General features: G+C 46.5%; 1 protein-coding gene across 1 annotated transcript; it reads left to right on the top strand.

Moving 5' to 3' along the window:
* The first annotated feature begins 140 nt into the window (after nucleotides 1-140).
* Nucleotides 141-1064, top strand: LOC147978453 (uncharacterized). Its single transcript, XM_087514756.1, has one exon. The coding sequence runs from the start codon at nucleotides 171-173 to the stop codon at nucleotides 1062-1064; it is 894 nt and encodes a 297-aa protein (XP_087370882.1). The 5' UTR covers nucleotides 141-170.
* Nucleotides 1065-14353: the final 13289 nt, after the last annotated feature.

The raw sequence follows: 14353 nt of genomic DNA, 5'->3' as shown, positions 1-14353 counted from the left end.
CCGTTACCGGCCTGGTTGGCCGGGTCGTCGCAGCCGGTCTACACGATGGCTTCGGGGCCGCCGCACGTGTAGTCACCGCCGGCGCCACCCCCACAGTACGGCGGGCCCTCCAGCTCCGCCGGCCCTTACGCTGGCCTCGACGGGCCTCCGTTCCACGGGGGGGGGGGGGCATGACCACCGACCTGGCGCCGCCCTCCTTGCTGCTCTGCGCTGACGAGGTGTACCCCCACGGCGGCCATAACCACACGCCGCCGCGCTTCGCCAAGCTCGACTTCGCCACCTATGACGGCATAGAGGACCCCTTGAGCTGGCTTAATCAATGTGACCGGTTTTTCCAGGGGCAACGCACGCTCGCGTCAGACCGCACCTGGCTCGCTTCGTATCACCTCCGAGGCGCCGCACAGACTTGGTATTACGCTCTCGAGCAGGACGAGGGCGGCATGCCCCCATGGGAGCGTTTCCGCGAGCTCTGCCTCCTACGCTTCAGGCCACCGATACACGGGAGCCGGCTGCCGGAGCTGGGCCGCCTACCCTTCACCTCCACGGTGCAGGACTTCATCGACCGCTTCCAGGCCCTGGTGTGCCACGCGCCCGGTGTGATGGCTCGCCAGCGGGCTGTGCTCTTTATGGGCGGTCTGTCGGATCATATCCGCGTGGACGTTGAGCTGCGGGGACCTCAGGACCTCCAGACGGCCATGTATTATGCCCGCGCCTTTGAGCGTCGCGCGCAGGCCTTGCAGCAGGCGTGGCCGTCTCGGGGTGCCCGACAGGCCGCCAGACCGCCCCTGACACCACGCGTGCCGGGGCGTCCGCCTCCGGCCTCTGCAGCGACCACCACTCCGGCCGCGACGCGGCCCTTCCACCGGCTCACCTCGGCCGAGCAGCTCGAGCGCCGTCGCCAGGGGTTATGCTATAACTGCAACGAGCCCTACGTGTCGGGCCACGTCTGCCCACGGCTCTTCTACTTGGAGGCGGCCGACTACATCGAGGAGGACACTGCTGCCGACGGGCTCCACGACTTGCTCGCCCCAGTTGATGCGGAGGTCGCACCGGAAGTCACGTGAACCTTGCGAGGTGCCCCTTGCATAGATATCTCCGCTCCTCGGGAGCCAGCCTAGCGAGGCTACCCCTAGGGAGGTCTTGGTGTCGTCCGCCTCGCGAGGCTTGGCCCCTCGCGAGGGTCTTGAGCTGCTACTGTCGATGTTGGGCCGTACCAGGCCGTTGGTGGAGCCACGTCGTGGGCCGCAGGCAGGCAAGTCTGGGGACCCCCATTCCCAGGACGCCGACAAATGTGGCCCTGCTTGGCATAGAACAAATTAACTCTTATTACAAGGAATAAGGGTACAAGGGTCTGACGTTACAAAGGATCACATCAACACGGCGACACTACGCCTGCTAGGGTAGCTCTATGCCAGCAGCAGAACAACTCGTAGTAGCGGAATAACTTCTAGCAGCAGAACAATGGCGACGGTGGTGAACTCCACTCCGCAGGGACTCTGGCTGGGACACAGTCTAGCTCGCACGATCGGACTCCTCGACAAGCAATCAATCACGGCATCACCTGCAAACTGGCATGGCACACTAGGTGAGTACTTTGAATGTGCACATTACCAAACTTGGGCTCACAAGGTTATAGTCATGGGTGGCCCCGGATGCCACTCTGGACATCAAACGGCCACCGTCGTGGCAAAAACAAAAACAGTCCCAAACAGGGACATGTGCACATTACCAAACTTGGGCTCACAAGGTTATTGCCACCTACCGGGCCAGGGCAGCACGAGCACATAACCTGTTGGGTTTCGTAGTAATTTCAAAAAAATTCCTACGCACACGCAAGATCATGGTGATGCATAGCCACGAGAGGGGGAGAGTGTGATCTACGTACCCTTGTAGATCGACAATGGAAGCGTTAACTTGGTTGATGTAGTCGTACGTCTCCACGGCCCGACCGATCAAGCACCGAAACTACGGCACCTCCGAGTTCTAGCACACGTTCAGCTCGATGACGATCCCCGGACTCCGATCCAGCAAAGTGTCGGGGAAGAGTTCCGTCAGCACGACGGTATGGTGACGATCTTGATGTTCTACTGTCGCAGGGCTTCGCCTAAGCACCGCTACAATATTATCGAGGACTATGGTGGAAGGGGGCACCACACACGGCTAAGAATATGATCACGTGGATCAACTTGTGTCTATGGGGTGCCTCTTTCCTCCGTATATAAAGGATCCAAGGGGGGGTGCGGCCGGCCCTAGTAGGAGGCGCGCAGGAGGAGTCCTACTCCTACCGGGAGTAGGACTCCCCTCCCTTTCCTTGTCCAAGTAGGAGAGGGGGAAGGAAGGGAGAGAGGTGAGGGGGGCGCCGCCCCTCCCTCCTTGTCCAATTCGGACTAGGGGGAGAGGGGGCACGCGGCCTGCCCTGGCAGCCCCTCCTCTTCTCCACTTTAGGCCCATGAGGCCCATTAACCCCCTGGGGGGTTCCGGTAACCCCCCCCCCCCCCGGTGCTCCGGTTTTATCCGAAACTTCCCCGGAACACTTCTGGTGTCCGAATATAGCCGTCCAATATATCAATCTTTATGTCTTGACCATTTCGAGACTCCTCGTCATGTCCGTGATCACATCCGGGACTCCGAACTAACTTCGGTGCATCAAAACTCATAAACTCATAATATAACTGTCATCGAAACCTTAAGCGTGCGGACCCTACGGGTTCGAGAACAATGTAGACATGACCGAGACACGTCTCCGGTCAATAACCAATAGCGGAACCTGGATGCTCATATTGGCTCCTACATATTCTATGAAGATCTTTTATCGGTCAGACCGCATAACAACATACGTTGTTCCTTTTGTCATCGGTATGTTACTTGCCCGAGATTCGATCGTCGGTATCCCATACCTAGTTCAATCTCGTTACCGGCAAGTCTCTTTACTCATTCCTTAATACATCATCTCACAACTAACTCATTAGTTGCAATGCTTGCAAGGCTTATGTGATGTGTATTACCGAGAGGGCCCAGAGATACCTCTCCGACAATCGGAGTGACAAATCCTAATCTCGAAATACGCCAACCCAACATGTACCTTTGGAGACACCTGTAGAGCTCCTTTATAATCACCCAGTTACGTTGTGACGTTTGGTAGCACACAAAGTGTTCCTCCGGTAAACGGGAGTTGCATAATCTCATAGTCATAGGAACATGTATAAGTCATGAAGAAAGCAATAGCAACATACTAAACGATCGGGTGCTAAGCTAACGGAATGGGTCAAGTCAATCACATCATTCTTCTAATGATGTGATCCCGTTAATCAAATAACAACTCTTTTGTTCATGGTTAGGAAACATAACCATCTTCGATTAACGAGCTAGTTAAGTAGAGGCATACTAGTGACACTCTGTTTGTCTATGTATTCACACATGTATTATGTTTCCGGTTAATACAATTCTAGCATGAATAATAAACATTTGTCATGATATAAGGAAATAAATAATAACTTTATTATTGCCTCTAGGGCATATTTCCTTCAGTCTCCCACTTGCACTAGAGTCAATAATCTAGTTCACATCGCCATGTGATTCAATACTAATAGTTCACATCACCATGTGATTAACACCCATAGTTCACATTGTCATGTGACATATACCCAAAGGGTTTACTAGAGTCAGTAATCTAGTTCACATCATTTATGTGATTAACACCCAAAGAGTACTAAGGTGTGATCATGTTTTGCTTGTGAGATAATTTTAGTCAACGGGTCTGTCACATACAGATCCGTAAGTATTTTGCGAATTCTATGTCTACAATGCTCTGCACGGAGCTACTCTAGCTAATTGCTCCCACTTTCAATATGTATCTAGATCGAGACTTAGAGTCATCCAGATCTGTGTCAAAACTTGCATCGACGTAACTTTTTACGATGAACCTTTTGTCACCTCCATAATCGAGAAACATATCCTTATACCACTAAGGATAATTTTGACCACTGTCCAGTGATCTACTCCTAGATCACTATTGTACTCCCTTGCCAAAATTAGTGTAGGGTATACAATAGGTCTGGTACACATCATGGCATACTTTATAGAACCTATGGCTGAGGCATAGGGAATGACTTTCATTCTCTCTCTATCTTCTGCCGTGGTCGGCTTTTGAGTCTTACTCAATTTCACACCTTGTAACACAGGCAAGAACTCCTTTTTGACTGTTCCATTTTGAACTACTTCAAAATCTTGTCAAGGTATGTACTCATTGAAAAACTTATCAAGCGTCTTGATCTATCTCTATAGATCTTGATGCTCAATATGTAAGCAGCTTCACCGAGGTCTTTCTTTGAAAAACTCCTTTCAAACATTCCTTTATGCTTTGCAGAATAATTCTACATTATCTTCGATCAATAATATGTCATTCACATATACTTATCAGAAATGCTGTAATGCTCCCACTCACTTTCTTGTAAATACAGGCTTCACCGCAAGTCTATATAAAACTATATGCTTTGATCAACTTATCAAAGCGTATATTCCAACTCCGAGATGCTTGCACCAGTCCATAGATGGATCGCTGGAGCTTGCATATTTTGTTAACACTTTTAGAATTGACAAAACCTTCTGGTTGCATCATATATAAGAAATCCATTAAGGAATGCAGCTTTGTTTATCCATTTGCCTGATTTCATAAAATGCGGCAATTGCTAACATGATTCGGACAGACTTAAGCATAGATACGAGTGAGAAACTCTTATCGTAGTCAACACCTCGAACTTGTCGAAAACCTTTTTGCGACAATTCTAGCTTTGTAGATAGTAACACTACTATCAGCGTCCGTCTTCCTCTTGAAGATCCATTTAATCTCAATGACTTGCCGAACATCGGGCAAGTCAACCAAAGTCCATACTTTGTTCTCATACATGGATCTCATCTTAGATTTCATGGCCTCAAGCCATTTCACGGAATCTGGGCTCATCATCGCTTCCTCATAGTTCGTAGGTTCGTCATGGTCTAGTAACATGACTTCCAGAACAGGATTACCGTACCATTCTGGTGCGGATCTCACTCTGGTTTACCTACGAGATTTGGTAGTAACTTGATCTGAAGTTACATGATCATCATCATTAGCTTCCTCACTAATTGGTGTAGTAGTCACAAGAATAGATTTCTGTGATGAACTACTTTCCAATAAGGGAGAAGGTACAATTACCTTATCAAGTTTTCTACTTTCCTCCCACTCACTTCTTTCGAGAGAAATTCCTTCTCTAGAAAGGATCCATTCAAAGCAACGAATATCTTGCCTTCGGATCTGTGATAGAAGGTGTACCCAACAATTTCTTTTGGGTATCCTATGAAGACGCACTTCTCCGATTTGGGTTTGAGCTTATCAGGTTGAAACTTTTTCACATAAGCATTGCAACCTCAAACTTTAAGAAACGACAGCTTAGGTTTCTTGCCAAACCATAGTTCATACGGTGTCGTTTCAACGGATTTAGATGGTGCCCTGTTTAACGTGAATGCAGCTGTCTCTAATGCATAACCCCAAAACGATAGTGGTAGATCGGTAAGAGATATCATAGATCGCACCATATCTAATAAAGTACGGTTATGACGTTCGGACACACCATTACATTGTGGTGTTCCAGGTGGCGTGAGTAGTGAAACTATTTCACATTGTTTTTAACTGAAGGCCAAACTCGTAACTCAAATACTCTTCTCTACGATCAGATCGTAGAAACTTCATTTTCTTGTTACGATGATTTTTCACTTCACTCTGAAATTCTTTGAACTTTTCAAATGTTTCAGACTTATGTTTCATCAAGTAGATATACTCATATCTGCTCAAATCATCTGTGAAGATCAGAAAATAATGATACCTGTCGCGAGCCTCAATATTCATCAAACCACATACATCAGTATGTATGATTTCCAACAAATCTGTTGCTCGCTCCATTGTTCCGAAGAACAGAGTCTTAGTCATCTTGCCCATGAGGCATGGTTCGCAAGCATCAACTGATTCATAATCAAGTGATTCCAAAAGCCCATCAGCATGGAGTTTCTTCATGCGCTTTACACCAATATGACCTAAACGGCAGTGCCACAAATAAGTTGCACTATCATTATTAACTTTGCATCTTTTGGTTTCAATATTATGATTATGTGTATCACTACGATCGAGATCCAATGAACTATTTTCATTGGGTGTGTAACCATATAAGGTTTTATTCATGTAAACAGAACAACAATTTATTCTCTTACTTAAATGAATAACCGTATTACAATAGACATGATCAAATCATATTCATGCTCAACGCAAACACCAAATAACACTTATTTAGGTTCAACACTAATCCCGAAATTATAGGGAGTGTGTGATGATGATCATATCAATCTTGGAACCACTTCCAACACACATCGTCACTTCACCCTTAACTAGTCTATGTTTATTCTGCAACTCCCGTTTCGAGTTACTAATCTTAGCAACTGAACTAGTATCAAATACTGAGGGGTTGCTATAAACACTAGTAAAGTACACATCAATAACATGTATATCAAATATACTTATGTTCACTTTGCCATCCTTCTTATCCGCCAATCACTTGGGGTAGTTCCGCTTCCAGTGACCAGTCCCTTTGCAGTAGAAGCACTTAGTCTCAGGCTTACGACCAGACTTGGGCTTCTTCACTTGAGCGGCAACTTGCTTGCCGTTCTTCTTGAAGTTCCCCTTCTTCCCTTTGCCCTTTTCTTGAAACTAGTGGTCTTGTCAACCATCAACACTTGATGTTTTTCTTGATTTCTACCTTCGTTGATTTCAGCATCACGAAGAGCTTGGGAGTTGTTTCCGTTATCCCTTGCATATTATAGTTCGTCACGAAGTTCTACTAACTTGGTGATGGTGACTAGAGAATTCTGTCAATCACTATCTTATCTGGAAGATTAACTCCCACTTGATTCAAGCGATTGTAGTACCCAAACAATCTGAGCACATGCTCACTAGTTGAGCGATTCTCCTCCATCTTTTAGCTATAGAACTTGTTGGAGACTTCATATCTCTCAACTCGGGTATTTGCTTGAAATATTAACTTCAACTCCTGGAACATCTCATATGGTCCATGACGTTCAAAACGTCTTTGAAGTCCCGATTCTAAGCCATTAAGCATGGTGCACTAAACTATCAAGTAGTCATCATATTGAGCTAGCTAAACGTTCATAACGTCTGCATCTGCTCCTGCAATAGGTCTATCACCTAGCGGTGCATCAAGGACATAATTCTTCTGTGCAGCAATGAGGATAAACCTCAGATCACGGATCCAATCCGCATCATTGCTACTAATATCTTTCAACACAATTTTCTCTAGGAACATATCAAAATAAACACAGGGAAGCAACAACGCGAGCTATTGATCTACAACATAGATATGCTAATACTACCAGGACTAAGTTCATGATAAATTAAAGTTCAATTAATCATATTACTTAAGAACTCCCACTTAGATAGACATCCCTCTAATCCTCTAAGTGATTACGTGATCTAAATCAACTAAACCATGTCCGATCATCACGTGAGATGGAGTAGTTTCATTGGTGAACATCACTATGTTGATCATATCTACTATATGATTCACGCTCGACCTTTCGGTCTCCGTGTTCCGAGGCCATATCTGTATATGCTTGGCTCGTCAAGTATAACCTGAGTATTCCGCGTGTGCAACTATTTTGCACCCGTTGTATTTGAACGTAGAGCCTATCACACCCGATCATCACGTGGTGTCTCAGCACGAAGAACTTTCGCAACGGTGCATACTCAGGGAGAACACTTCTTGATAATTAGTGAGAGATCATCTTAAAATGCTACCGTCAAACAAAGCAAGATAAGATGCATAAAAGATAAACATCACATGCAATCAATATAAGTGATATGATATGGCCATCATCATCTTGTGCTTGTGGTCTCCATCTTCGAAGCACCATCATGATCACCATCATCACCGGCGCGACACCTTGATCACCATCGTAGCATCGTTTTCGTCTCGCCAATCTTATGCTTCCACGACTATCGCTACCGCTTAGTGATAAAGTAAAGCATTACAGCGCAGTTGCATTGCATACAATAAAGCGACAACCATATGGCTCCTGCCAGTTGCCGATAACTCGGTTACAAAACATGATCATCTCATACAATAAAATTTAGCATCATGTCTTGACCATATCACATCACAACATGCCCTGCAAAAACAAGTTAGACGTCCTCTACTTTGTTGTTGCAAGTTTTACGTGGCTGCTACGGGCTTAAGCAAGAACCAATCTTACCTATGCATCAAAACCACAACGATAGTTTGTCAAGTTGGTGCTGTTTTAACCTTCGCAAGGACCGGGCGTAGCCACACTCGGTTCAACTAAAGTTGGAGAAACTGTCACCCGCTAGCCACCTTTATGCAAAGCACGTCGGGAGAACCGGTCTCGCGTAAGCGTACGCGTAATGTCGGTCCGGGCCGCTTCGTCCAACAATACCGCCGAACCAAAGTATGACATGATGGTAAGAAGTATGACTTATATCGCCCACAACTCACTTGTGTTCTACTCGTGCATATAACATCAACATATAAAACCTAGGCTCGGATGCCACTGTTGGGTTTCGTAGTAATTTCAAAAAAATTCCTACGCACACGCAAGATCATGGTGATGCATAGCAACGAGAGGGGGAGAGTGTGATCTACGTACCCTTGTAGATCGACAATGGAAGCATTAACTTGGTTGATGTAGTCATACGTCTCCACGGCCCGACCGATCAAGCACCGAAACTACGGCACCTCCGAGTTCTAGCACACGTTCAGCTCGATGACGATCCCCGGACTCCGATCCAGCAAAGTGTCGGGGAAGAGTTCTGTCAGCACGACGGTGTGGTGATGATCTTGATGTTCTACTGTCGCAGGGCTTCGCCTAAGCACCGCTACAATATTATCAAGGACTATGGTGGAAGGGGGCACCGCACACGGCTAAGAATATGATCACGTGGATCAACTTGTGTCTATGGGGTGCCTCTTTCCTCCGTATATAAAGGATCCAAGGGGGGGTGCGGCCGGCCCTAGTAGGAGGCGCGCAGGAGGAGTCCTACTCCTACCGGGAGTAGGACTCCCCTCCCTTTCCTTGTCCAAGTAGGAGAGGGGGAAGGAAGGGAGAGAGGAGAGGGGGGCGCCGCCCCTCCCTCCTTGTCCAATTCGGACTAGGGGGAGAGGGGGCACGCGGCCTGCCCTGGCAGCCCCTCCTCTTCTCCACTTTAGGCCCATGAGGCCCATTAACCCCCCGGGGGGTTCCGGTAACCCCCCCCCCCCCCCCCCCCCGTGCTCCGGTTTTATCCGAAACTTCCCCGGAACACTTCCGGTGTCCGAATATAGCCGTCCAATATATCAATCTTTATGTCTCGATCATTTCGAGACTCCTCGTCATGTCCGTGATCACATCCGGGACTCCGAACTAACTTCGGTGCATCAAAACTCATAAACTGATAATATAACTGTCATCGAAACCTTAAGCGTGCGGACCCTACGGGTTCGAGAACAATGTAGACATGACCGAGACACGTCTCCGGTCAATAACCAATAGCGGAACCTGGATGCTCATATTGGCTCCTACATATTCTACGAAGATCTTTTATCGGTCAAACCGCATAACAACATACGTTGTTCCTTTTGTCATCGGTATGTTACTTGCCCGTGATTTGATCGTCGGTATCCCATACCTAGTTCAATCTCGTTACCGGCAAGTCTCTTTACTCGTTCCGTAATACATCATCTCACAACTAACTCATTAGTTGCAATGCTTGCAAGGCTTATGTGATGTGTATTACCGAGAGGGCCCAGAGATACCTCTCCGACAATCGGAGTGACAAATCCTAATCTCGAAATACGCCAACCCAACATGTACCTTTGGAGACACCTGTAGAGCTCCTTTATAATCACCCAGTTACGTTGTGACGTTTGGTAGCACACAAAGTGTTCCTCCGGTAAACGGGAGTTGCATAATCTCATAGTCATAGGAACATGTATAAGTCATGAAGAAAGCAATAGCAACATACTAAACGATCGGGTGCTAAGCTAACGGAATGGGTCAAGTCAATCACATCATTCTTCTAATGATGTGATCCCGTTAATCAAATAACAACTCTTTTGTTCATGGTTAGGAAACATAACCATCTTCGATTAACGAGCTAGTTAAGTAGAGGCATACTAGTGACACTCTGTTTGTCTATGTATTCACACATGTATTATGTTTCCGGTTAATACAATTCTAGCATGAATAATAAACATTTGTCATGATATAAGGAAATAAATAATAACTTTATTATTGCCTCTAGGGCATATTTCCTTCATTACCTTCCTAGTTGGAGGCACCGGCGCGAGGCATGACAATAGACCGCATTAGGGCCTTCCCATAGAGGCAAATGTGACTGCACTGGAAAAGCCAGGTTCGGTGGCACCTGATCAACGAAATGACAGAATTTGTCGCCAAAGTATAACGGTGATAACTGATACTCCGATATCAAATATCCACCTGCAATCCAAGTAATATTAATATCCATCGAATATTCTATGAATAATATAGTTGCATCGAAATAAACTCCAAGGGTAGCATAACTAGTATCCTGATGAATCCAAAGACTACAATGATGCTACTATCAGGATGTAAGCCCACTATCAGATCCAAACAATATCAATCAAATCCAACATAATACTCAAAATCAAAATATCCCATATGATCGTGATGAAAATAAGCATTACTCCTAATAATCCAATGGTAATATAATATCATCAAACTAGCAATGCATAACCCTTAAAGAATCCAAGCATAATCATGACAGTAGCAAGAACAAAAGTACTCCAAGAAATGCCATGAAGAAATCATTTCTAAATAATGCAAAATTAAGCAATTGAATTAAATAAGCCATATCATTGCATTGCAATCATGCAAATGGAGGGTGTGGCTTGCCTGGGGTGGGTGGATTCACCGAGAAGAGATGTGAGGAGTTCGCGGAAAGATTTGCCGGAAAGGTTCTCTCTCGGAGGAGTTGAATATAGGGCAGGGGCAAAATGGTCATTTTTAGAATGTTACAGCATCATGAAAATGATACCAATGGAATGGACTCGACGAACAGAGAACGTGGGCTTTTGAATCACCTGAATCGGGGTTGCGGTTGCAAAGATACGGCCGTTCGTTTGTTAAGTAGAAGGAGACTTTAATGAGATCTTGTTCGCAAATGAGAAGGAGGGAGGACCGGCTCAGGCCCAGCCTTGTATGGATGCTTTTCAGAACACCTTGGAGGGTTGTGGTCTCGAGGATTTGGGCTTTGTTGGGGACCCGTTCACGTGGCGGAACAATTGGAACTCACTGGAGGGGTATACTAGGGAGCGGCTGGATCGAGCAGTAGCAAATGCGGGTTGGCGTGGTCTCTTTCCTTTGCACAAAATTATAAATGGGGACCCAAGACACTCTGATCATCGGCCTATAATCGCAGAGCTGAATGGTATGTCTGATCGGTATGAACATATGGCAGGCCCAAATGTATTCCGGTTCGAAGCCCGCTGGTTGCAAGAGGAAGAATGTGTGGGAAGGTTGTAGAGGAGGCATGGAATAGTGCTTTTCAGGAGGGAGGACGAACAATGATGGAAGGGTTAAGGCGGGTGGGGACCGAGCTGTCAAGATGGGATAGGGAGGTGCTGGGGGAGTTGAAGGGTCGTATAAGGAATGCTAGGAGGGATCTGGAGAGGTGTCGGAGGAGTCCTTTGAGCCAGTACCATGTAAATCGAGAGCATTTGCTGTGATACAAGTTGAATAGACTAGAAGATCAATATAACCTGTATTGGAGACAGCGTGCACATGCTAATTGGTTGACGAAGGGAGACCGTAACACAAAGTTCTTTCAAGCCTATGCGTCAGAGAGGAGAAGGAAAAACATAATCACAAGGCTGCGGAAGGAGGATGGGAGTGTAGTGGAGGGAGAGGAGGCGTTAGGGAATTATATAGCTAACCACTACAAAAGTTTGTTCACATCCTCTGCAGGTATTCTCACAGATGATCTCTTATCAAGGGTTCCCGCCGTGGTCACCCCTGAGATGAATCTGCGGCTCATCAGGCCTTATTCAGGAAAGGAGGTAAAAAAAGCTCTTGAGTCAATTGGTGACCTGAAAGCACCAGGACCGGACGGTATGCCTACTGTGTTTTATAAGAAGTTCTGGGAGCTGGTGGGAATGAAGGTGCAAGAAGAGGTGTTGGGGGTGCTTAATGGTAATCCTATGCCCGAGTCCTGGAATGAAACCACCATCGTATTAATACCAAAGAAGAATAATCCTGATAGGATAACGGAGTTCAGACCGATCAGCCTTTGCAACGTTCTGTACAAGATGATCTCCAAGGTCCTAGCAAATAGACTGAAGGAAATGCTCCCGGAGATTATCTCACCGACCCAATCAGCCCTTGTACCGGGAAGGTTGATTACTGATAATGTGTTGTTGGCTTATGAGATCAACCACTTGATGCATAAGAGGAAGGGGGGGCGTGATGGGTTTGTGGCGGTCAAGCTTGACATGAGCAAAGCATATGACCGTGTTGAGTGGGAATTCCTGGAGTGCATGATGCGCAAGATGGGGTTTGGAGAGGTGTGGATTGGCACTATTATGAAGTGTGTTAGATCAGTAAAATATAGAGTGAAAGTGAATAGAAACCTCACCGATCTATTCGTGCCAGAGAGAGGGCTGCGCCAAGGGGATCCTTGGTCCCCATATCTGTTCATCATGTGTGCTGAAGGCTTCTCAGCCCTGCTGCGACAAGCGGAGGAAGATGATATTATTCAGGGCATCCAAATCTGTAATGGGGCGCCAAAGATAAACCATCTCTTCTTTGCGGATGATTCCCTTATAGTGATGAAGGCAACTGCTCAAGGTACAGCTAGACTGTAGTCTATCTTGGCTTTATACGAGTCCCAATCAGGTCAAATGATAAACAAGAATAAGTCCTCGGCAACCTTCAGCAAGGGCACAACATCAGCAGTTAAAAGTGAGGTCCTACATATCCTCGATATCCCCCACGAGTCGTGTTGTAAAAGATATTTGGGGTTACCAGTTCACATTGGTGCTGCCCCAAGTAAGGAATTTGAATACATCAAGCAAATGATATGGCAGAGAATGCAGGGCTGGATCGAGAGGTTACTATCTAAACCGGGCAAAGAAACCTTGGTAAAATTGTTAGCCCAGGCGATCCCTACATTCGCGATGTCATGCTTTGATCTAACAAAGAAGCTATGTGAGGAAATTGGTACCCTAATTAATCGATATTGGTGGAGCTAGCAAGACAAGATGGACAAGTGCCATTGGATAGGTTGGGATAAACTTACGAAATCCAAGGAGGGCGGCTTGGGCTTCCGAGAGCTGCACATCTTTAACCTCGCGATGTTAGCACGACAAGGTTGGCGTCTCCTGCAGGAGCCGGATACGCTTTGTGCACAAATCCTAAAGGCTCGCTACTACCCAGAATGCTCGGTACTTGATGTTGTGGCAAAGACAGAGATGTCCTATACATGGCACAGCATATTAAAGGGGATCGAGCTGCTGAAGGAAGGTATTGTTTGGAGGATTGGGTCTGGTGAGAATGTTAAAATCTGGGACGATCCGTGGGTTCCGAGGGGAGAGACGAGGAGGCCGCGAACTCGTCGGGGCAGCGTGCTGATTGATCGAGCTAGCGATCTAATGGATCCAGTCACTGAAAATTGGGATGAAGAACTAGTCAAGGAGCTGTTCTGCCAGGAGGATGCAAAGGAGATATTGGCAATCCCAGTGAAGCATGGAATGGATGACCAAGTTGCCATTTTGACCGAAAAGGAGTGTTCTCTGTTAAGCCTGCCTACCACTTGGGGATCAAGCTCAGGGAGACAAAGAAAAACAGAGATGCGAGCCCCTCGGCACCGGCACCCGCGGATGCGCAGAAGTGGAACAGGATTTGGAACTTAAACCTCCCTCCAAAAATCTGTATGTTTCTTTGGAGACTTGCGTATAATAGCTTGCCTGTGAGGATGAATATTAAACGCAAGCATGTTGAGCTGGATACTAGGTGCCCGATGTGCATGCGTCTTGACGAGGATGGCGGACATCTCTTCCTTAAATGCAAACAAGTAAAACAAGTCTGGAGAGCCTTACTGATTGAGGACATCAGGTTGAACCTCCTCTAGTCAAACAATCCCATGGCAATGTTTGACCAATTGTGGGCTCTAGAGAGTGAACGACGTGAGCTAGCGCTCACCATGTTGTGGGAGTGGTGGAATGTTCGAAATAAAACTAATGCAGGGGAAAGTACTCGTACATGCGAGGAAATCTGTTTT

This window comes from Triticum urartu, chromosome 3A (assembly GCF_056163025.1).
Source record: "Triticum urartu cultivar PI428250 chromosome 3A, HENAU_Tu73, whole genome shotgun sequence".
Lineage (NCBI taxonomy): Eukaryota > Viridiplantae > Streptophyta > Magnoliopsida > Poales > Poaceae > Triticum > Triticum urartu.
This window is presented reverse-complemented; position numbering and strand designations above follow the sequence as displayed.

What these genes read in the sequence shown, in the direction of transcription:
- LOC147978453 (XM_087514756.1), top strand. Translation starts at nt 171, where the DNA reads ATGACCACCGACCTGGCGCCGCCCTCCTTGCTGCTCTGCGCTGACGAG.